This window comes from Monodon monoceros, unplaced genomic scaffold, assembly GCF_005190385.1.
Source record: "Monodon monoceros isolate NGI ecotype Baffin Bay Population unplaced genomic scaffold, NGI_Narwhal_1 Super_Scaffold_8, whole genome shotgun sequence".
NCBI classification, from domain to species: Eukaryota; Metazoa; Chordata; class Mammalia; order Artiodactyla; family Monodontidae; genus Monodon; species Monodon monoceros.
Genome location: NW_021703785.1, coordinates 42,378,669 through 42,404,145, shown reverse-complemented (window position 1 = coordinate 42,404,145; position 25,477 = coordinate 42,378,669). Strand labels below are relative to the sequence as shown.

At 38.3% G+C, this 25,477-nt stretch overlaps 1 protein-coding gene across 1 annotated transcript in view; it reads left to right on the top strand.

Annotated features, from left to right (window-relative positions):
• The first annotated feature begins 639 nt into the window (after positions 1-639).
• The window catches only part of TDRD3 (tudor domain containing 3), a 196,720-nt gene continuing 171,882 nt past the window's right edge, over positions 640-25,477 (top strand). Inside the window, exon 1 of the mRNA XM_029210057.1 lies at positions 640-752. Within this exon, the coding sequence (XP_029065890.1) occupies positions 712-752 (41 nt within the window). The 5' untranslated portion in view covers positions 640-711. The remainder of the gene's footprint in view (positions 753-25,477) is intronic.

Below are 25,477 nucleotides of genomic sequence, written 5' to 3'. Positions count from 1 at the left end.
GACAGTCCCATTTAGCCGTGGGGAGTCGAAAAAATCCGATATTTCTTTTCTTTGTGTCTGGGCAGATCGAAAAAGGGAGCAAATGGAGCGAATCTTAATAAGAAAGTAAACTTTTCTCCTGTGTAGAGTGGACTGGGAACACCCTTCCTTTGACTTTCCCTGTACGAAATGTGGCCTTATTAGCGCTTAACTGGAAGCGCTTTTCCGCCACCGCCCGAGCGTTTCAGCTCTAGCGCTTTCCTGCCCTCTCGGAGGTGGCCGCCTGTGGGCGCTGGAAACGCTGCCTTACTTTCTGCTGTACAAAGAACCGCCCCACTAGTTTCCACGGTGTGCAACTCAGAAAAGTGACCCCGAACGAAAAGCAACCGGCCTTCGGCGGAGAGACCGTGCCGTGCTCCTAACCGACAAACTGGCCCCGACCTGCAGGCCCCGGCCTGTCCTAAGCGAATCGCCGCTGTCGGCGCGCCGCAACCTCACAGCCTCACGCCAGGCCGGGCCCTGCGGCCGCTTGGAAAACGCGGCGAGCGGAACCCGCACGCGGAAGCGCCGGGCGCACTGAGCATGCCCAGTTGCAGAGCCGACCAGAGGAGTTTTTTTCTTTTCTTTCTTTTTTCTTTTTCTTTTCTTTTTTTTTTTTTTGGTCTCAAGCAGCAGGCCTTCTCCCCACCCCCACCCCGGCCCCCCCCCCCCCCCCCGGCCTAAGCAGCTACCATGGCCGAGGTCCCCGGCGCGGTGTTGTCCCAGGCGGGTTGGTAAGTGGCGAGTATAATCGGCCGCGGGCGCGGGCCGGGCCGGAGTAGGGTTGGGGTTGGGGCGGTGGGGTGCGTGTCGGGGTAGGCGGAGGCCGCCGCCCGCCCCCGGCCTCTCCCCGGGCCCTCCGGGCCGGCTCCGCCCCCGGCGCCACGCGGAGCCGAGCTAGTCCTCCAGCTCCCCTCGGCGTGGCGGCGCGACCTGGGCCCCGGGAGGCGGGCGGCGCTCCGGGGAGAGGCCGGGGGCCGCGGGCAGGGCGGCGGGGCGGGCGGCGACGCAGGCCCGAGCCGAGCCGCGCGGGCGGACGCTCAGCGCCACCGCGCCGCTCCGGGGGTTGTTGCCGCGGCTGGACGAGAGGAGGCGAGGGCTGGAGAACGGAGTGCGGCGGAGAGGGACGAGCACGGCCGGAGCCCGCGGGCCCGCGGGAAGTTGAGGGCACAGCACAGCCCGGGCTGTTGCCGGGCCGCCTCCGTCCTCCTTATTCCAAAGTACAGGAGGGAGCAGGGGAAAGCCGCCCTCTGCGGCACACACACAACTTCTGAAGCTGAGAATGACCACATTAACTCGTGTGGATGCTCCGTAGAACTTTTCTTGAAAAGATGACGGTGTTCGGATTTTTAAAGACATGTCAAGATTTTAGGATCTGAAAACAATAAAAAAAATTATGCGAATTAAGCAGTTTCTGCAACTTCGGCCATTAGGGTTGTAAACATCCAGTTTAATTTACTAACGCTTTAACAGGCCTGCATGGGCACAGTCTGGGATGAAGGGTGGGAAGGAGGTTGAAAAAGATTTGCTCCTGCTCTCTGGAAGTTCAGTATCTTAGCGAAAAGAGGGGAAGGAGGCATTAAAACAACAAACACAAAAACGGGAAATTGTGGTAAACTGTACAGAGGTGCAGGTAAATGTGGTATGGAATTGGAGAGGAAGGAGAGTTAATTTCCTGGAGAAGTGGGCTTTGGGAGATGGTGAGGAGAAGGCTTTGTAGATACAGAGCTGCTGGAGATGAGGCACAGAGGTAGGAAAGTGCTTATTGGTTTGCAGAATTGATATTAGATCCCTATGGTTCCTCGAAGTAGAAGGGTGTCCAGTGAAGATTAAGACCTTAAAAGTTTGTGGCCAGGTTATGGAGCCTACAAGTGCCTAAAGGATGGATTTGATTTTGTGAATGAAATTTTTGATTAGAGGGCTGTAACACCTGTGTTATGAAGACGCTGTGCCTGGCTCTACTGGCACCTCATTTTACAGGTGAAGAGATTGAGGCACAAAATTGTTAAGTAACTTTCCAAAAAAAATGACATAACTGGAAAGTGGTGGAGTTGAATGGTGAGCACAGAGGGGCTGGTTCCAGCTCTGGTGCTTTTAACTGTTACTGTTCTGACAGTATTTGCTTTTAACTGTTACTGTTCTGACAGTTTTTGCTTAGAACACCATTGACATAACAAACTGTAGCGTTAAAAACTCACCTTTATCAGTTTTATTATTGTTCTTCTAACTGGAATTTCTACATTCAGTTTGTTTACCTCACAACCCTATCCTGAAAAATCTCGGATCACTCTTTTTGAGTTTTTCCCCATTCTTCGTTTGATTAACCCTTAGTTCTTCAAACTAGTTGTATGAATTCGTTTACAGTCTTTTACTGCTTTCCACCATGATCCCACCTGTGTTAGAAAGGCCAGTCTCAATATTTTGATTCCAAACACATACTAAATTGTGTTTTGGACTCTAAGATCCTTAAGGGTGGGTAAACTGCATCTTATGTTTCTGTATATCTGTAATGCCAGGGAGCTCACTACCTTGTAGGTTCTTTTTTTTTGAATTTTTGAATTTTATTTTTTTATATAGCAGGTTCTTATTAGTTATCCATTTTATACATATTAGTGTATATATGTCAATCCCAATCTCCCAATTCATCCCACCACCGCACCCCCACCCCTGCCACTTTACCCCCTTGGTGTCCATACGTTTGTTCTCTACATTTGTGTCTCTATTTCTATCCTGCAAACTGGTTCATCTGTGCCATTTTTCTAGGTTCCACATATATGCGTTAATATACGATATTTGTTTTTCTCTTTCTGACATTTCACTCTGTATGACAGTCTCTAGATCCATCCACGTCTCCACAAATGACCCAGTTTCGTTCCTTTTAATGGCTGAGTAATATTCCATTGTATATATATGTACCACGTCTTTATCCATTCATCTGTCGATGGGCATTTAGATTGCTTCCGTGACCTGGCTATTGTAAATAGTGCTGCAATGAACATTGGGGTGCATGTGTCTTTTTGAATTATGGTTTTCTCTGGGTATATGCCAAGGAGTGGGATTGCTGGGTCATATGGTAATTCTATTTTTAGTGTTTTCAGGAACCTCCATACTGTTCTCCATAGTGGCTGTATCAATTTACATTCCCACCAGCAGTGCAAGAGGGTTCCCTTTTCTCCACACCCTCTCCAGCATTTGTTGTTTGTAGATTTTCTGATGATGCCCATTCTAACTGGTGTGAGGTGATACCTCATTGTAGTTTTGATTTGCATTTCTCTAATAATTAGTGATGTTGAGCAGTTTTTCATGTGCCTCTTGGCCATCTGTATGTTTTCTTTGGAGAAATGTCTATTTTTCTTCCCATTTTTTGATTGGGTTGTTTTTTTTTTTAATATTGAGCTGCAGGTGCTGTTTATATGTTTTGGAGATTAATCCTTTGTCCATTGATTCCTTTGCAAATACTTTCTGCCATTCTGAGGGTTGTCTTTTCATCTTGTTTGTAGTTTGCTTTGCAAAAGCTTTTAAGTTTCATTAGGTCCCATTTGTTTATTTTTGTTTTTATTTCCATTACTCTAGGAGGTGGATCAAAAAAGATCTTGCTGTGATTTATGTCGAAGACTGTATAGTGTCCATTTAGCTCTGTAATCCATTTTGAGTTTATTTTTGTGTATGGTGTTAGGGAGTGTTCTGATTTCATTCTTTTACATGTAGCTGCCGAGTTTTCCCAGCAACACTTATTGAAGAGACTGTCTTTTCTCCATTGTATATCCTTGCCTCCTTTGTCATAGATTAGTTGACCATAGGTGCGTGAGTTTATCTCTGGGCTTTCTGTCCTGTTCCATTGATTTATATTTCAGTTTTTCTGCCAGTAACATAGGGTCTTGATTACTGTAGGTTTTGTAGTACAGGCTGAAGTAAGGGAGTCTGATTCCTCCAGCTCTGTTTTTTTCCCATAAGACTGCTTTGGCTATTCAGGGTCATTTGTGTCTCCATACAAATTTTAAGATTTTTTTGTTCTAGTTCCGTAAAAAATGCCATTGGAAATTTGATAGGGATTGCAATGAATCTGTAGATTGCTTTGGGTAGTATAGTCATTTTCACAATATTGATTCTTCCAATCCAGGAGCATGGTATATCTCTCCATCTGTTGGTATCATCATTAATCTCTTTCATCAGTGTCTTATAGTTTTTTGCATACAGGTCTCTTGTCTCCCTAGGTAGGTTTATTCTTAGGTATTTTATTCTTTTTGTTGCAATGGTAAGTGGGAGTGTTTCCTTAATTTCTCTTTCAGATTTTTCATCATTAGTGTATAGGAATGCAAGACATTTCTGTGAATTAATTTTGTATCCTGCAACTTTACCAAATTCATTGTTTAGCTCTAGTAGTTTTCTGGTGGCATCTTTAGGATTCTGTATGTATAGTATCATGTCATCTGCAAACAGTGACAGTTTTACTTCTTTTCTTCCAATTTGTATTCCTTTTATTTCTTTTTCTTCTCTGATTGCCATGGCTAGGACTTCCAAAACTATGTTGAATAAGAGTGGCGAGAGTAGACATCCTTGTCTTGTTCCTGATCTTAGGCAAAATGGTTTCAGTTTTTCACCATTGAGAATGTTGTTTGCGGTGGGTTTGTCACACATGGCCTTTATTATGTTGAGGTAGGTTCCCTCTATGCCCACGCTCTGGAGAGTTTTTTTTGTCATAAATGGGTGTCGAATTTTGTCAAAAGCATTTTCTGCATCTATTGAGATGATCATATGGTTTTTATTCTTCAGTTTGTTTATATGGTGTATCACATTGATTGATTTGCGTATATTGAAGAATCCTTGCATCTCTGTGTTAAATCCCACTTGATCATGGTGTATGATCCTTTTAATGTGTTGTTGGATTCTGTTTGCTAGTATTTTGTGGAAGATTTTTGCATCTATATTCATCAGTGATATTGGTTTGTAATTTTCTTTTTTTGTAGTATCTTTGGTTTTGGTATCAGGGTGAGGGTGACCTCATAGATTGAGTTTGGGAGTGTTCCTTCCTCTGCAGTTTTTTGCAAGAGTTTGAGAAGGATGGGGTTAGCTTTTCTCTAAATGTTTGATAGAATTCACCTGTGAAGCCATCTGTTCCTGGATTTTTGTTTCTTGGGAGATTTTTAATCACAGTTTCAATTTCATTACTTGTGATTGGTCTGTTCATATTTTCTGTTTCTTCCTGGTTCAGTCTTGGAAGGTTATACCTTTCTAAGGATTTGTCCATTTCTTCCAGGTTGTCCATTTTATTGGCAAAGAGTTGCTTGTAGTTGTCTCTTAGGACGCTTTGTATTTCTGCAGTGTCCATTGTAACTTCTCCTTTTTCATTTCTAATGTTATTGATTTGAGTCCCCTCCCTCTTTTTCTTGATGAGTCTGGCTAATGGTTTATCAATTTTGTTTATCTTCTCAAAGAACTAGCTTTTAGTTTTATTGATCTTTGCTATTGTCTTCTTTGTTTCTATTTCATTTATTTCTGCTCTGATCTTTATGATTTCTTTCCTTCTACTAATTTTGGATTTTGTTTGTTCTTCTTTCTCTAGTTCCTTTAGGTGTGAGGTTAGATTGCTTATTTTAAATTTTTCTTGTTTCTTGAGGTAGGCTTGTATAGCTATAAACTTCCCTCTTAGATCTGCTTTTGCTGCATCCCATAGGTTTTGGATCGTTGTGTTTTTGTTGTCATTTGTCTCTAGGTATTTTTTTATTTCCTCTTTGATTTCTTCAGTGATCTCTTGGTTATTTAGTAACGTATTGTTTAGTCTCCATGTGTTTTTGTTTTTTACGTTTTTTTCCCCTGTAATTGATTTCTAATATCATAGCATTGTGCTCAGAAAAGAAGATGCTTGATATGATTTCAATTCTCTTAAATTTACTGAGGCTTGATTTGTGACCCAAGATGTGATCCATCCTGGAGAATGTTCCGTGCGCACTTGAGAAGAAAGTGTAATCTGCTGTTTTTGGATGGAATGTCCTATAAATATCAATTAAATCTATCTGATCTATTGTGTCATTTAAAGTTTGTGTTTCCTTATTAGTTTTCTGTTTGGATGATCTGTCCATTGGTGTAAGTGAGGTGTTACAGTCCCCCACTATTATTGTGTTATTGTCGATTTCTTCTTTTATAGCTGTTAGCAGTTACCTTATGTATTGAGGTGCTTCTGTGTTGGGTGCATATATATTTATAATTGTTGTATCTTCTTTCTGGATTGATCTGTTGATAATTATGTAGTGTTCTTCCTTGTCTCTTGCAACATTTTTTATTTTTAAGTCTATTTTATCTGATATGAGTATTGCTACTCCAGCTTTCTTTTGATTTCCATTTGCATGGTATATCTTTTTCCATCCCCTCACTTTCAGTCTGTATGTGTCCGTAGGTCTGAAGTGGGTCTCTTGTGGACAGCATATATATGGTTCTTGTTTTTGTACCCATTCAGCGAACCTGTGTCTTTTGGTTGGAGCATTTAATCCGTTTATGTTTAAGGTGATTATTGATATGTGTGTTCCTATTACTGTTTTTTAATTGTTATGGGTTTGTGTTTTGTAGATCCTTTTCTTCTCTGGGTTTCCCACTTAGAGAAGTTCCTTTAGCATTTGTTGTAGAGCTGGTTTGGTGGTGCTGAATTCTCTAAGCTTTTGCTTGTCTGTAATGCTTTTGGTTTCTCCATCAGATCTGAATGAGATCCTTGCCACGTAGAGTAATCTTGGTTGTAGGTTCTTCCCTTTCATCACCTTAAGTATATCATGCCACTCCCTTCTGGCTTGTAGTTTCTGCTGAGAAATCAGCTGTTAACCTTATGGGAGTTCCCTTGTATGTTATTTGTTGTTTTTCCCTTGTTGTTCTCAATTATTCTTTGTCTTTAATTTTTGTCAATTTGATTACTATGTGTCTTGGCATGTTTCTCCTTGGGTTTATCCTGCCTGGGACTCTGCACTTCCTGCACCTGAGTGGCTGTTTCCTTTCCCATGTTAGGGAAGTTTTGGACTATAATCTCTTTCAGTATTTTCTTGGGTCATTTCTCTCTCTCTTGTCTTTCTTGGACCCCTATAATGCGAATGTTGTTGAGTTTAATGTTGTCCCGGAGGTCTCTTAGGGTGTCTTCATTTCTTTTCATTCTTTTTTTCTTTATTCTGTTCCGTGGCAGTGAATTCCAGCATTCTGTCTTCCAGGTCACTTACCCGTTTTTCTGCCTCAGTTATTCTACTATTGATTCCGTCTAGTGTATTTTTCATTTCAGTTGTATTGTTCATCTTTGTTTGTTCTTTAACTTTTCTAGGTCTTTGTTAAACATTTCTTGCATCTTCTTGACCTTTGCCTCCATTCTTTTTCCGAGGTCCTGGATCATCTTCACTTATCATTACTCTGAATTATTTTTCTGGAAGGTTGCTTATCTCCACCTTATTTAGTTGTTTTTCTGGGGTTGTATCTTGTTCTTTCATCTGGTACATAGCCCTCTGCCTTTTCATCTTGTCTGTCTTTCTGTGAATGTGGTTTTTGTTCCACAGGCTGCAGGATTGTAATTCTTCTTGCTTCCGCTGTCTGCCCTCTGGTGGATAAGGCTAACAAAGAGGCTTGTGCAGGCTTCCTGATGGCAGGGACTGGTGGTGGGTAGAGCTCAGTAAAAGTTTAATCTGCTTGTCTGCTGATGGGTGGGGCTGGGTTCCCTCCCTGTTGGTGGTTTTGCCTGAGGCGACCCAACACTGGAGCCTGCCCCGCTCTTTGATGGGGCTAACAGCGGACTCTGGGAGGGCTCATGCCAAGGAGTACTTCCCAGAACTTCTGCTGCCAGTGTCCTTGTCCTCACAGTGAGCCACAGCCACCCCCTGCCTCTGCAGGAGACCCTCCAACTCTAGCAGGTAGGTCTGGTTCAGTCTCCTATGGGGTCACTGCTGCTTCACCTGGGTCCCGATGCACACACTACTTTGTGTGTGCCCTGCAAGAGTGGAGTCTCTTTTTCCCCCCGTCTTGTTGAAGTCCTGAAATCAAATCCCACTAGCCTTCAAAGTCTGATTGTCTAGGAATTTATCCTCCTGTTGCCGGACCCCCAGGTTGGGAAGACTGATGTGGGGCTCAGAACCTTCATTCCAGTGGGTGGACTTCTGTGGTGTAAGTGTTCTCCAGTTTGTGAGTCACCCACCCAGCAGTTATGGGGTTTGACTTTATTGTGATTGTGACCCTCCTACCGTCTCATTGTGCCTTCTCCTTTGTCTTTGTATGTGGAGTATCTTTCTTCCTGAGTTCCAGTGTCTTCCTGTCAATGATGGTTCAGCAGTTAGTTGTGATTCCAGTGCTCTAGCAAGAGGTTGTGAGTGCACGTCCTTCTACTCCGCCATCTTGAACCTATCTCCTACCTTGTATATTCTTGATAAAGTCTGATAGAAATGGACCTTGGATGCCCATGCTCCTGCCAGTCAGAATTCTCTAACCAGGGTCTCTACCCAAGCTTAGTGTTCTTCCTGTCTTTGTTATTTTGTTATAAACCCTCAGCAATGTTATATTGTGGCATTTTGTGTTGCAGTTTATCTGTTTACATGTTTCTTACTCTAGAGTGCTCCTTTTGTGTGGCAGGGACTCATAAAGGCAGGAAGAACCTGTGGGGCTAACAAGACTACATATCTACAAGTTTGGGAGTAATTCCTGATGGGTCTTGAACCCACTAGACTTGTGAAGAAAACAAGAGAATGTCCCAGTCTTATCCGTGACTTGTATTAGACCTTATATTTAAGTAGATATTTGTTATGTTAACATACAGAATCTCAAAGGTGTATGCAGAGAAGAGTACTGGAAGGAGAATTTTTGACCATAGAGCAGCTTTGACTAACTCATTCCAGTTCTGACATCCTGAGTTTCCTTTGACTCTTGGGATTCTCTGTTATTGTCATTGACAAAATCATTTTTTTAGTACTTAGTACTCACTTAATTATTTGCAGGACCTCAAAAGTAATAGATGCTAAAGCACTTAAACTATTATTATCTGTTTTGTCAGCTTCACCTAAAATAGCAGGTTAGGGAAATATTTAGTGCTGAAAAGCTTATGTTTCTGAAAATGTGATCTTCATGGGGTGCAGATGATCTGTATAGACTGATCTATATTCTAGTTTATGTTATTTTTTGAGCTCATTTTTTTCTTTTAAGTCTTTAATCTTCATTATAACCCCCATAAAAATCTATATTTTAAAATGTAGCTCCCAATAGGAGCCACCTTGGCTGACTTTACAATAATGTTCTTCCTTAGTAGCCAGTAGCACGGAAGGTGTTAGGTTTGCTGATCTGAACTGAAAAGTTCTAGAAACTTTTCCAGTATAGTGATTATGTTTAAATATTGCAGGAAATTGTACATTGGTCCTTTGTAATGCTTACTTATATGCATGGAATAACTACTGAGAGAAGATATTTGACTCTAGATTTGTCTGCATAACAGATTTACTTCACTCTTTGCCTTTTTTTTTTTCTCTTGAGGTTTCCTTAAGGGTGAATTTTGTACTTCTATTAACCTTTGGATTTTTTTTTAAAACCTTTCAGAACTTTTTTTTTAAATAGAAACATGTTAAGGAAACATAATCAGCTGTGTTTAATTTTGAAAAAGTTTTTTTTTTTTAATAGAATTAGTGATTGTATAGCTTAACTCCCTCAGTGTGCAAATAAGGAAGCTGAAACACTGGTATCAACAGTTTGCTCAGAGATATAAGCGGCAGAACCATGAATACAGCCCAAATGTCTGGAATAAAGATTCAGTACTGATTTCCACTGAGTCCTGGTGACCATGTTTAAGTTAAATTGTTGGTCAAATATAACACATTTGAGAATTGAAAAGTGGATTAAAGCATTTTTTGTGATGTGTAAATTTCCTTTCCTCTTTGGGAAAGATAGGTGCTTATACTGAGGAGTGATGCTGTTGGAATCAAAGAAACCCTTACCTTTTGGTGGTTTACCTAATTGCTGATTAGGCTTATCTAAAAATCTGTTTAATTCTGTATTTTTTGAAGTCTAAGAATATCTGAAAAAGTAAGGTACTCTGTTGCATGTATTTGCCTTACCCAGAAGCTTTGAGTTGAAGACACCATAAGGAAGCCTTAGAAGTAGTGTGTTTCCATTTTATTCTGGAAGAACATATTTTCTAAGAAACCCTGGGTTTCTAACATCTGAAGTTTAACTTGGTTGTGCTTTGAGGTGGTTTTTTTTGGTGGGTAGGGCGAAGTTGGAGGGGGAAGAGAGTGTGAACACAAAGGTCCTCTTACCTTGTCCCCCTTGAATTTCACCTTCCCTTTTGGAGTTATCTCTCCTTGATTACTGGTACTACCCCCATACTGATATCCTCTGGCCCAAGTGTACACCAAACTTCACTCCCTTGGTTTCACCTTTGAACAACTAAGAAAGGCTACAAGTATAAATATCTGTATCAAAACACTACTAGAGGAGAATATTTATTTATGGGATAAATGGAGAAAAAAGATGCACAATGGCAGCATAGATTATAAAGTGATGGTTCTCTTGTCTTGAGGAGCATGCCCTGCTATTCCACATATTGCCTTGAGATAGCTGCTCTAGAGAGGTGGGACAACTTCAGGATATTTTGCTGGGATTTCTGATTCTTAGCTTTTGACCTACCCACAGATGGAGAGCTGTTTTTTACATCCCATCACCTAGAAACTTCCTCCAAAACACATCAAGACCAAGAAAGTCAGATTTCTGTTCTGTAGCCACCCCTGCACTTATCTTGTTTGTTTTTTTTCTGAGAAACACACCAATTCCCCAGGAGATTGCTGGTAAATGAGCTCAATCTTCAAGTGAGAAACGCTCTTTGTAGCGTCATAAATATAACTATACCTTCATATAATATACTGTTGGTAATAGTCATGCATAAGAGTTTATGCAAAGGGTATCAGAAGTTTTGTTCCCTCATATTATTCCAGCATAACTCTTAGGCATAAGTGTATTTGTAAAGAATTTTGGTAGTTCTTTCTAAGGTTATGTGCTAAGTGCAGGATTCTTTTATTTTCTAGAATTATAAAATACTTCATCATTACCACTTTGATATACATGTATTCTTGGTACTCTCTTTTGGAAAGGATCAGAAACATTAAGACACTTTTTAGGTGAAACAGAATAATAGACTGTGCTGAAGAACACTAGAAGAAACCAGCTGCTTTATATTTGGTTTTGGGGAGAGCTTATTGGAGACATCTTTCCATTTTGAAATATTTCCTGTTTTTTTAATGAGCATTTGTTATTGTATCTTTGGTTTATGTTGTTTGTGAAGTTATAATGTTCAAATGTAATAAGTGTTGTTGACTGTCTGTCTCAAAATATGTTACATATTACCTGGTTGCTTCTGTTGATATTGTAAAGTGTCATTAATACACAAAAAAGACTGTGTATTCTGTTAAACTGTGCAAGTTTTCAGGTTCGAAGGTGCTATTTGCAGTATTTTTTTTGGTGAATAACCTATAAATCTAGTTTTAACTGCCTGTCTTTGACTGCCTCAAGCATAAAGGGGGTATAAAAAGAAACTTGCTACCTCAGCAAGTTGAAAATAATTTTCTCCTCATACAGCAGCATTTGCTAGATCGAGTAAAAATTGCATAGTAACATTTCAAGAGCCATAAAAATATAACATATATATTTTTTGGCTTATGCTTTCTTCTTCTGACAAAACAACAATATTGGCATTTTGTCTTATCATGTTAAGTCCCATGTATCTAGAAATTCTGACTTTTTGAAAGGTATAGAATCTGGAACTAGCTGAAGAACACTTTATCTCTGTATAATTTTTAGAAGAAGCAGACTGCACTTTCAGCAACGCAAAATTTTTCTTGTAAAAGTTGAGAAAACATTGTGAAGTCATAGAGTGACAAAGAAAAGCAGAGAGATAGCAGGAAATGTGTGGTGATAAAGTAATAAAGTGAGTCAAAGATACTCATAGCAGAAGCACATTGCGATGTAGAGAAAGAGGAAAGAACAACATTGTGCTCTGGGGCTGGACAGAGCCTGCATGTACCTTAGTACTGTAATCTCTGCATGTTTCACACCCTTGCTCAATGGGTGTGAGTCTGTGCGCAAATGTGAGCGCTTCTCACTCATTTCACAGTTTTACAGCCTTTAACGTGGAGACAAATAGCTACCTTCATCTCAGTATAGTGCTACTGAAGGTATGATATCTTTACAACAATAAGTAAGTCTTTGCAGTAATGCAGGGAAATATGTAATTCTATAGTAATGTGTATACTGAAATACAAGTAGTAAATATTTGTACCTCTTATACACAAGGCACTGTGTTTGTTGTTAGGATGATGTACAAGATAGGCAGAATTTAAACATTTTATACACTGGTATTTTGCTTCCAGGGTGTTGTTGAGAGCAGTTAACCCCCACTTGGGAAGTATGAAAGGCTTTCTAGAACTAGTGATGTATAAGTAGGGTATGTTATATATGCCAACTCAATATGGTGTCTAGTCTTTGTCTATGAAAAAAAACAAGGCAGATTCATTGATGTACTCATTCATCAAATAACTATTGAACATCTTTTTGTGGCAGGCACTTTCTTTTTTTTTTTTTTTTTCAGGGTTCTACTGCATTTTCACTCACTTTCCTGAAATTAGAGAAAGAACTAGATCAGGTTGAGGAAAAACGTTTTCCTTTTATTACAAAGTAGTATTTATTTATTTATTTTTTGAGTTGAATAATATATATTATTTTATACTGCAGGTTCTTATTAGTCATCAGTTTTATACACATCACTGTATAAATGTCAATCCCAAATTGCCCAATTCATCACACAACCACCTCCACCCCACCACGGCTTTCCCCGCTTGGTGTCCATACATTTGTTCTCTACATCTGTGTCTCAATTTCTGCCCTGCAAACCAGTTAATCTATACCATTTTTCTAGGTTCCACATATATGCGTTAATATACGATATTTGTTTTTCTTCTTCTGACTTACTTCATTCTGTATGACAGTCTCTAGATCCATCCACGTCTCAACATATGAACCAATTTCGTTCCTTCTTATGGCTGAGCAATATTCCATTGTATATATGTACCACAACTTCTTTATCCATTCATGTGTTGATGGGCATTTAGGTTGCTTCCATGACCTGGCTATTGTAAATAGTGCTGCAATGAACATTGGGGTGCATGTGTCTTTTTGAATTATGGTTTTCTCTGGGTATATGCCCAATAGTGCGATTTCTCGATCATATGGTAATTCTATTTTTAGTTTTTGTTTTTTTTTTGTGGTACGTGGGCCTCTCACTGTTGTGGCCTCTCCTGTTGCAGAGCACAGGCTCTAGACGCGCAGGCACAGCGGCCACGGCTCACAGGCCCAGCCACTCCGTGGCATGTGGGATCTTCCCAGACCGGGGCACGAACCCGTGTCCCCTGCATCGGCAGGTGGACTCTCAACCACTGTGCCACCAGGGAAGCCCTATTTTTAGGTTTTTAAGGAACCTCCATACTGTTCTCCTTAGTGGCTGTATCATTCCCACGAACAGTGCAAGAGGGTTCCCTTTTTTTCACACCCTCTCCAGCATTTGTTGTTTGTAGATTTTCTGATGATGCCCATTCTAACTGGTGTGAGGTGATACCTCATTGTAGTTTTGATTTGCATTTCTCTAATAATTAGTGATGTTGAGCAGTTCTTCATGTGCTTCTGGGCCATCTATATGTCTTCTTCGGAGAAATGTCTATTTAGGTCTTCTGCCCATTTTTGGATTGAGTTGTTTGTTTTTTTGATATTGAGCTGCATGAGCTGTTTATGTATTTTGAAGATTAATCCTTCGTTGATTCGTTGACAAATATTTTCTTCCATTCTGAGGGTTGTCTTTTCATCTTGTTTATGGTGTCCTTTGCTGTGCAAAAGCTTTGAAGTTTCATTAGGTCCCATTTGTTTCTTTTTGTTTTCATTTCCATTACTCTAGGAGATGGATGAAAAAAGATCTTGCTGTGATTTATGTCAAAGAGTGTTCTTCCTATGTTTTCCTCTAAGAGTTTTATAGTGTCCGGTCTTACATTTAGGTCTGTAATCCATTTTGAGTTTATTTTTGTGTATGGTGTTAGGGAGTGTTCTGATTTCATTCTTTTACATGTAGCTGTCCAGTTTTCCCAGCACCGCTTATTAAAGAGACTGTCTTTTCTCCATTGTATATCCTTGCCTCCTTTGTCATAGATTAGTTGACCATAGGTGCGTGGGTTTATCTCTGGGCTTTCTATCTTGTTCCATTTATCTATGTTTCTGTTTTTGTGCCGGTACCATATTGTCTTGATTACTGTAGGTTTATAGTATAGTCTGAAGTCAGGGAGTCTGATTGCTCCAGCTCCATTTTTTCCCCTCAAGACTGCTTTGGCTATTTGGGGTCTTTTGTGTCTCCATCTAAATTTTAATATTTTTTGTTCTAATTCCATAAAAAATGCCATTGGTAATTTGATAGGGATTACATTGAATCTGTAGATTGCTTTGGGTAGTATAGTCATTTTCACAATATTGATTCTTCTAATCCAGGAACATGGTATATCTCTCCATCTTTTGGTATCATCTTTAATCTCTTTCATCAGTGTCTTATAGTTTTCTGCATACAGGTCTTTTGTCTCCCTAGGTAGGTTTATTCCTAGGTATTTTATTCTTTTTGTTGCAATGGTAAATAGGAGTGTTTCCTTAATTTCTCTTTCAGATTTTTCATCATTAGTGTATAGGAATGCAAGAGATTTCTGTGAATTAATTTTGTATCCTGCAACTTTACCAAATTCATTGATTAGCTCTAGTAGTTTTCTGGTGGCATCTTTAGGATTCTCTATGTATACTATCATGTCATCTGCAAACAGTGACAATTTTACTTATTTTCCAATTTGTATTCCTTTTATTTCTTTTTCTTCTCTGATTGCTGTGGCAAGGACTTCCAAAACTATGTTGAATAATAGTGGCAAGAGTGGACATCCTTGTCTTATTCCTGATCTTGGACGAAATGGTTTCAGTTTTTCACCATTGAGAATGATGTTTGCTGTGGGTTTTGTCATATATGGCCTTTATTATGTTGAGATAGGTTCTCTCTATGCCCACTTTCTGGAGAGTTTTTTTTGTCATAAATGGGTGTTGAATTTTATCAAAAGCTTTTTCTGCATCTATTGAGATGATCATATGGTTTTTATTCTTCAATTTGTTACTATGGTGTATCACATTGATTGATTTGCGTATATTGAAGAATCCTTGCATCCCTGCGTTAAATCCCACTTAATCATAATGTATGATCCTTTTAATGTGTTGTTGGATTGTTTGCTAGTATTTTGTGGTTGATTTCTGCATCTATATTCATTAGTGATATTGGTCCTTAATTTTCTTTTTTTGTAGTATCTTTGGCTGCTTTTGGTATCAGGGTGATGGTGGCCTCATAGAATGAGTTTGGGAGTGTTACTTCCTCCACAATTTTTTGGAAAGTTTGAGAAGGATGGATGTTAGCTCTTCTCTAAATGTTTGATAGAATTCACCTGTGAAGCCACCTGGTCCTGGACTTTTGTTTGTTGGAAGATCTTTAATCACAGTTCCAATTTCATTGCTTGTGATTGGTCTGTTCATATTTTCTGTTTCTTCCTGGTTCAGTCTTGGAAGGTTATAACATTCTAAGAATTTGTCCATTTCTTCCAGGTTGTCCACTTTATTGGCATACAGTTGCTTGTAGTAGTCTCTTAGGATGCCTTTTGTTTCTGTGGTGTCTGTTGTACTCCTTTTTCATTTCTAATTTCATTGATTTGAGTCCTCTCTGTCTTTTTCTTGGTGAATCTGGCTAATGGTTTATCAATTTTGTTTATCTTCTCAAAGAACCAGCTTTCAGCTTTATTGATCTTTGCTATTGTCTTCTTTGTTTCTATTTCATTTATTTTTGCTCTGATCTTTATTATTTCTTTCCTTCTGCTAACTTTGGGATTTGTTTCTTTTTCTTTCTTTAGTTCCTTAGGCATAAGGTTAGATTGTTTGAGATTTTTCTTGTTTCTTGAGGTAGGCTTGTATAGCTATAAACTTCCCCTTAGAACTGCTTTTGCTGCATCCCATAGGTTTTGGATTGTCGTGTTTTCATTGATTTGTCTTTAGGTATTTTTTGATTTCCGCTTTGATTTCTTCAGTGATCTCTTGGTTATTTAGTAACGTATTGTTTAGCCTCCATTTTTTTGTGTTTTTTACATTTTTTCTCTGTAATTCATTTCTAATCTCATAGTATTGTGGTCAGGAAAGATGCTTGATATAATTTCAATTCTCTTAAATTTACTGAGGCTTGATTTGTGACCCAAGATGTGATCCATCCTGGAGAATGTTCCACGTGCACTTGAGAAGAAAGTTTAATCTGCTGTTTTTGGATGGAATGTCTTATAAATATCAGTTAAATCTATCTGACCTGTTGTGTCTTTTAAAGCTTCTGTTTCCTTATCTATTTTCAGTTTAGATGATCTGTCCATTGGTGTAAGGTAGGTGTTAAAGTCTCCCACTATTATTGTGTTACTGTCGATTTCCTCTTTTATAGCTGTTAGCATTTGCCTTATGTATTTAGGTGCTCCTATGTTGGGTGCATATATATTTATAATTGTTATATCTTCTTCTTGGATTGATCCCCTGGTCATTATGTAGTGTCCTTCATTGTCTCTTGTAACATTCTTTATTTAAAAGTCTATTTTATCTGATATGAGTATTGCTACTCCAGCTTTCTTTTGATTTCCATTTGCATGGGATATCTTTTTCAAACCCCTCACTTTCCGTCTCTATGTGTACCTAGGTCTGAAGTGGGTCTCTTGTAGACAGCATATATATGGGTCTTGTTTTTGTATACATTCAGCAAGCCTGTGTCTTTTGGTTGGAGCATTTAATCATTCACGTTTAGGGTAATTTTCAATATGTATGTTTCTATGCCCATTTTCTTAATTGTTTTGGGTTTGTTTTTGTAGGTCCTCTTCTCTTGTGTTTCCCACTTAGAGAAGTTCCTTTAGCATTTGTTGTAGAGCTGGTTTGGTGGTGCTGAATTCTTTTAGCTTTTGCTTGACTATAAAGGTTTGGATTTTTCCACTGAATCTGAGTGAGATCCTTGCCGGGTAGAATAATCTTGGTTGCAGGTTCTTTCCTTTCATCACTTTAATTATATCATGCCACTCCCTTCAGGCTTGTGGAGTTTCTGTTGAGAACTCAGCTGTTAACCTTATGGGAGTTCCCTTGCATGTTCTTTGTGGTTTTTCCCTTGCTGCGTTTAATAATTTTTCTTTGTCTTTAATATTTGCCATTTTGATTACTATGTGTCTCGGCGTGTTTCACCTGGGTTTATCCTGTATTGGACTCTCTGCACTTCCTTGACTTGGGTGGCTATTTCCTTTCCCACGTTAGGGAAGTTTTGGACTATAATCTCTTCAAATAGTTTCTCTGGTCCTTTCTCTTTCTCTTCTTCTGGAACCCCTCTAATGCGAATGTTGTTGCATTTAATATTGCCCCTGATGTCTTTTAGGCTGTCTTCATTTCTTTTCATTCTTTTTTCTTTATTCTATTCCACAGCAGTGAATTCCACCATTCTGTCTTCCAGGTCACTTATCCTTTCTTCTTCCTCAATTATTCTGCTATTGATTCCTTCTAGTGTAGTTTTCATTTCAGTTAGTGTATTGTTCATCTCTGTTTGTTCGTTGTTTAATTCTTCTAGGTCTTTGTTAAACATTTCTTGCATCTTCTCGATCTTTGCCTGCATTCTTTTTCCGAGGTCCTGGATCATCTTCACTATCTTTGTTATGAATTTTTTTTAGGAAGGTTGCTGATCTCCACTTCATTTAGTTTTTTCCTGGGGTTTTATCTTGTTCCTTCATCTGGTACATAGCCCTCTGCCTTTTCATCTTGTTTATCTTTCTGTGAATGTGGTTTTTGTTCCACAGGCTGCAGGATTGTAGTTCTTCTTGATTCTGCTGTCTGCCCTCCAGGCACTTTCTTTTAGTATGATCAGGTGTAGTCTTAGGGGAGAAAGCCATTAATTATATATTCAAACATACCGCATCCGTAAAATATATTAGAGAGGAGAAGAGATATGGCTCCATAAGAGCATATAAAAGGGAAATTTGGTGTCTTCCTGGTGGTCAGAGAATGCTTCTATGAGACCTGGAGGATAAGTGGCAATTAGACCAAGTAGGGGGAAAGCAGCATATGCGGAGATCATATGGCAGTAGGGAGCATGGTGAGTACAAAGGACTGAATTACCAGTATTAATGGAGGTCAAGACAGAGAGGCAGTGTAGTAAGGTGGGACTGGGAGATACCCAGGGACTAGATCATGTAGCTTGGGCCTTGTAGGTCACGGTAAGTTTCATTTTTATTTTTAGGCAACAGAAATCAGTCGTAAAGTTTTATTAGGGGGTGGGAGGATTGAAGTAGGAACGACATCTTAGTTACATTTTGAGGTATCCTTGCACTGAAGAAAATGGATTGGAGCTAGGTAAGAGTAGATGGACGGGATGGTGGTGATGATTGAGATGGAGAGCAGTAGATTGATTTGAGCGATAATTTATGAGGTAAAATCGACAGAACTTTATGTGAGTAAGAGAGAAGGAAGTGTCAAGGGTTTGATTTCTTGGTTTCTGGCTTGTATACCTGAACTGAATACAGTACAGTTAGACTATTAGAAGTAGACCACATTCTTGGGGGGTGGATCTTGAATCAAAGTTGGACATTATTTGAGTGTGAAGTGCCTTTGAGTCATCTAAAGTAAGATGCCAGTTGGGTATTAGGAAATATTGCGCTGGCCAAAAAATTCATTTAGGTTTTTCCGTAACAGCTTAGAAGCGAACTTTTTGGTCAACTAAATACTAATCTTGCACTCAGCAGAGAAGACTGGGTTAGAGATATACATTTGTGGTCATTTGAGTATAGTTGATGGTGAAGCAGAGCATGGATGAGGTCATCTAAGGCTGCACTGTCCAATATAGTAGACATTAGCCATGTGTGGCCACTGAGCACTTGAAATGGGTCTAGTCCAAATTCAGATGTGATGTAAATGTAAAATACACACTGATTTTGGAGACTTATTAGTAAATATCTCTCATTAAGTTTTATATTGTTTACAGTATTGAATAATATTCTCAATATATTGTGTTAAAACATATTATTAAATTAATTTAACCTGTTTACTTTTTTAAATGTGGTCACTAGAAAATTGAAAATACATATGTGACTTGCATTATATTTCTGTTAGACAGCAGTCATCTATCATCTAAAGACCAGGCTTTGAGTAGGAAGAGGCTAGGTTCAAGCAATGACGAATTTCAGCATTTTTAGAGGACAATTAGCCTTTAAGGAGCTGCCAGAGGGGGAAAAAGCATATGAAGTCATTGACTTTTCTAAGAAGAGAAAACGGATATAATCTCTTAAGAGTTCTGTGACAAGATTATTTGATTAGGTCGTCATTAGTTTATTGACTTGCTGGTATTATAGATTGAGAGCAGTTTTTAAGACAGTCTTTATAAATTTAAGGTATCTGAAGGTCATTTAAAAAAAATTCTCCCCAAATCCCCCCAAAACTCCTCTAAATATAAAATGCAAGTAAAACTCAGTTGCAGCTTTTCAGAAGATAATCTATCATAAATATTAAGTGAACATGTTGAGAAAAAACATTTTTATTTTGCTAAATTTCTAAGCAGGACCTTGAGAAGTTTGATAAATAACCTAATGTGAAACATTAAACATAAGTATTGATGGAAGAAGTTGCTAAATAAGTTAAGCCAACATTTTATAACGGATATTGGAATTGTTTTGAGAGAGAGAGAGTTTTTTTTTTTTTTTGGCCGTGCTGAACGACATGTCTGATCTTAGTTCCCGGACCAGGGATCGAACCCACGCCCCGTGCAGTGGAAGCACAAAGTCCTAACCACTGGACAGCTAGGGAGTTACCGAGAAATAGTTGATGTATGTAAGTTTAAGTGTCCAGAAAGTTGATAGGTAATCATGATAAAGTTAATGAAATAATTTTACATTTTTCTCTAGATATATTTTTGATTTTATATTCAAGCTAAATGAATATTTGGCTTTTCTAATTAAAGTAGTTTGATTGATGCCTTGTTATTTTGTAAGCTCCAGTAAGGCAAGGATCAAGTCTTTTCATTTTTCTGTAGTATTCGTAGCATTTAGCAGGGTGTGAGGTATACAGTAGACACTTAAATGCTTGTGGAATGAATGCTAGTGTCATCTTAATTAGTCCCTGTATCTTTCATCATATTGTTTTTGTGTTTTCCAGGAACATAAAATTTCTTCAAGCTTTTTGTAGAGTAGAAAATTGTTATTTCTGAAGTGAATGTTGTGAAATGAAAAAAAAAACAGTTTTATAAAGAACGTAATCTCCTCAGAAATATAGGAAATAATCTTACACAAATACTTCTCTATTGATACTTATTTCTAACTGAATATAAAGACATATACTTACAAGTTTAGATGTAAATTTTGGAATATGTTGATAAAATTTCTTTGGGACAACCAGCTGTTTCTGTGGGGGCTTTGAAATGTTCTTTCTCAAAGCAGTGTTAATTAGAAACTTTTCAGAAGCTCATTAAGTTAGTATATGTTTGTCCTAGGCCCTAATTATTTCTTTATACATTAGATATTTTATGAGATATGCTACTAATTTTTACTTGTCTTTTTGATATTTTAGAATTGTTAGCTTCGGGTCCCTGGTTAGAAAGGTGTTAGGATGATGAGATTGTAATTCCTTCTAGGACCTTTGATGAGGCAAAGAAGTAGGCATTTAGGCATGTTGTAGTCTAGTAAGCTGGCATAGGCTCCCTGTCCACCTGAAGACACTGCCAAGCACACGTTGCTCTTTTGTTATTTAAATTATGAACACCAAAAAGGACCATGTATATGTTACTAGTTAGAATACAAAGCATGTGAAATAGGCTCCTTCTCAGTATCCTTTTTCAGTGGCCCTTTCTGCCTGAGCTGAGAGCCCAAGTTGGTATAAAGGGGCTCCTAGTCTTATTGGTTTCCCATGATCTTTTGTCCAGGCTGCTTGCTGATTTCTCAGTCTGTGTCACTGTCATCTATGAGCAATAGTGAGATTTCTTCAGGGCTATGTTTATTTGACTTCTTTTCTCAGTTGAGCTTCTTGGGGAGGGACGGGGTAGGTTAATACCCATGCTCCATCAGAATCTTCTTTCCTTGCTACGTTTGTAAGTTTTACAGGATCAGCATGTACTGTTTCCTTATTTTGGTTGCTGATAAATTTTTTGACTTGATTTTTCTGGCTGTGGTTGTTTTCTTTGTTTTTACTATTTTTTCCCTTGTTCACTTAATTAGTTACACATCCATCAGAAGTTCTTATGAGCATATATTAATTAGGTGTTTCTTTGATAATTAAAAATTGATAAATAATAAAGTATTATGTATACCTAATTAATTGCTATACCAATACCATGAAATTTTGGTGCCCTGTTTTGTGTCTTTGTTTACATCCTTGTTGTTGCAAAGTGATCACCTAACATAACTTATAACTTTGTTGGTAGACATACTTAGCTGCTCTTTGCTACATTATACTCATTACATTTTCTACCAGTTACATAGACAAGGTTTGTTTTGTAGTGATAGTTCACAATTAAATTTTATCTTCATAAAATTAGATGTACATCTTAACAAATTGAGAGTTTAACAAATTGAAATTTTGATTTGACATCATGAAAAAGATAATCCAGTGTAGTGGTATAGAATTTAATGGGTACAGGGTAATGAGAAAGGACTTAATATTTGAGTGATACATGACAGAAATCATGTATACATACTGAAATCTGATTGAAAATGCAGTAGGGCCTCGAAGTTTTTGCCAGTTTATATTTATGTGAATGAACATTTACAATGATATTATTTTAATTAAAATGCAAAAACTGGCCCAAGATAGACCCTTGTAATATTTAGAAAACCGCTCTGTATTAGTTAGATTGAAGGCTAGGCTGCTGTAATAGAGGCCCCTCATTACAGAGGGCTCAAGAATGTAGCCTCCTTTTCTTCTGTCACAAAACAAAGTGATGGGGAATTTTGCTTTGTGCTGTCATTTAGGGACCTGGGTTCCTTCCATCTTACTGATTTGTTGTCCTCTTACCCCTGCTACTTCAAGTGAGGTCCTCAGACCAACAGCATTGGCATTACCTCATAGTTTATGTGTAATGTAGAATCTCAGATCTCCACTACAGACTTAGTAAATCAGTACCTGCATTTTAAGAGGATTCTCTCAGTGTTTCTTCTGTACATTAAAGTTTGAGAAGCACTGCTCTAGGGCCTTGTCATTGTCATCATGGTCAAAGCCTTATCTGAGTTTCAGGTAACAGGAAAAGGAAAGACAGCAGAGAGCCATAGAGTCGTTGTTCCCTGTTGGGGAAGGTGGCACACATCATGTCCTTGGTTTCCAAGAACTTTCGTCTCAATCTGCCTATAAGGGATTCTCAGAAATGTGGTTTAGTTCAGTGATTCTCAAACTATCTGCCAGTTTTAAAAATATCCAGTTTCTCACAGATCAGGAATTTTGTAAACTGTGAAATCTTTCAGCAATGTCAGATTGCTTCTAAATGCTTACCTCAGTTTCTGTACTTATCCCATCATGGTGCACTAACAAAGAGTTTGAGAATTGGCACTGCACCGACGCATGGACACACGGGTCATGTATTCTACCTGGATACACTTTCAATTTTTCACTCAGTGATGCTGTTCAAATTATGGTAATATTACATGAATTGGTATGAATGAATGAGGCACTGTATTTTTGGCCTTTCATACTTTTTGATTTGATTTACTTGCTAATATTCTTCTACTTAAAAAATTATATTATTTTACTTAGTTTTTGCCACTCTGCACGGCTTGCAGGACCTTAGCTCCTGGACCAGGGATTGAACCCAGGTCCCGGCAGTGAAACCACTGGACCACCAGGGAATTCCTGAAAAATTATATTATTTTAAATGATAATCTTATATTTGTAAAGGACTTCTCAGCTTGCAAAGCCCTCTTTCCCTAATGATATGTCATTCCATAGAAGTAGTATGTATGTATTATATTTGCTTATAAAAGGATATTGTAAGCTTTCCTAGTTTAATCATGTTGCTGATACCTAGTATGGCACGTCAAAGGAGGATGTTCATGTTTGTTATGAGATACCTTTCTAATGTATTTTGTAACATTCTTATACTTTTAGTTATGAATTAATACGAACTAATATTAATTTACAATTGGTGTTATGAGACTTACCTGTGTCATTACCATATTGGCTTGACATGGTTTGAATTATTCCTGCCTCAACAGGTTTTTATGGAAAATAAAATTGAATTGGACTGTTGGTAGTCTTTTAAAATGTTTTACCTTATCACAATAACTTTCATGTGTAAATTGAATTATTTATAGTTACTGGTAATGCTTTATGCAAAAGTATATTTTAAAAATGTATGATTATGTATTTCTACATATTAAAGACACATACTTTTAAAGTGGAAAGTAGCCTAATGTTTGACTAAATGTTTTTGTTATATTCAACATGCTTGTTGTTGTTTTGGCCTGCCCACTGTTGTCCTGCAGCACCAATTTTTTTCCCCTCTAAGTACCCAGTGTACATGAACTAATAGGTCAGCAGAAAGTCTGCATAGTGAAATTGCCTAGAAACAGGCTTGCAAGCTTGAATCAATTTGTTTGAAACTGAGATTAATAAATTACATGGTTTTGAATAGTTAAAAGTCTATATTAGAATTATTAATTAGAATTAGATAATTAGAATTATATCACAAAACTGGATTATCGTGAGGGATTACTGAGGAAAAAATATTACAAAAACACTACTATGTACCCTTGATCTTCAGTTAGATTTAGACCTACTTTTTTTTTTTTGGCTGTGCTCTTGCAACTTGTGGGACCTTAATTCCCCGACCAGGGATCAAACCCAGGCCCTCAGCAGTGAGAGTGCGAAGTCCTAATCACTGGACTGCCAAGGAATTTCCAAATTTATACCTATTTCTTGAGAAGCAGTATGGTTGGTGGTTAAGACAAGGGCTCTGAAGTCCAAGTCTCTTGAGCCAGGGTCATTCCTGGTTCTGCCACTGAGCAGCTGTAAGCCTGATCACAGTAATTAACTGCTTGCTGCCTCAGTTTCCTCATCTGTTAAATGGTGTCAATTGTAGCACCTATCCCATAGTATAGTTACGAGGATTGGTGAGTTAATACACACAAAGTGTTTAGAACATTGCTTGTCATATGCTAAATGCTCAGTAAATACTTGCAGTTCTTCCTATTGTATGTTAAGCCTGGACTCTCATAACTTAGGTGATTTGCACATATATGGATTTCTGATATTGTTTCACTTTTAGGAAAAGCTGTCCTTTACTCTTTTAGAATACATTATATAGTCTCTAAAAGGGATCCTTTGATAAAGAAAAAAATCTTTATGTCAAGGATTTTGAATCTCTTAAGTATATTCTTATCATTTGGTAATCTTATAAATAGTGTTTCAAGTTAAAGATAAAATTGTAGAGATAGAATATTTATTTCATATAATATTTAATTATTTCATTTGTAAAGGAAGAATAGAAAGACATTTGAGAGAGGAAACTCAATATGCAGTCTCTTATTATGGATTTGAATTTAGTAAGTATTTGCCTTTATTTTTGTAAATAAGGTTTTTTTTTTTTTTAATTTTATTTATTTATTTATTTTTGGCTGTGTTGGGTCTATGTTTCTGTGTGAGGGCTTTCTCTAGTTGCGGCGAGCAGGGGCCACTCTTGATCGCAGTGCGCGGGCCTCTCACTGTCGCGGCCTCTCTTGTTGTGGAGCACAAGCTCCAGACGCGCAGGCTCAGTAGTTGTGGCTTATGGGCCTAGTTGCTCCGCGTCGTGTGGGACCTTCCCAGACTAGGGCTCGAACCTGTGTCCTTTGCACTGGCAGGCAGATTCTCAACCACTGCACCACCAGGGAAGCCCGTAAATAAGGTTTTTACTTGAGTAATGAGATGTCCTCCTCAAAAATTAAATGTTTGGAATCAGCTATGTAATATGTAAATTTATGGGACAATATAATTTCTTTTAAATTAAATACATTTTGAGAGAGGTATCTTCTGAGTCTAGTTTTTGAAGAAAGAAAGATCGTGTAGCTTTACCTTAAGTAGGGGGTTGGCAAACTATGGCCCGTGGGCCAAATTTGGCCTGCTGCTTGTTTCTGTAAAGTTTTATTGGAACACAACCAGACCACGCTTTTGGGCCGTGGGACAGATTTGAGTAGTTGTGACAGAGATCATATGGCCTCAAAAACCTACAATTTTTACTCTATGACCCTTCATAGAAAAAGTTTGCTGGTCTCTGCCTTAAGTAATTAGTAAAATAGTCCATTATTACTTAGAAAACACTGAAGTTTGCACAACTAGTACATGTTACTTGTCCAATATTTGGCAAAAATAACTTTCCAAAACAACGACAGTTCTTGTTCTT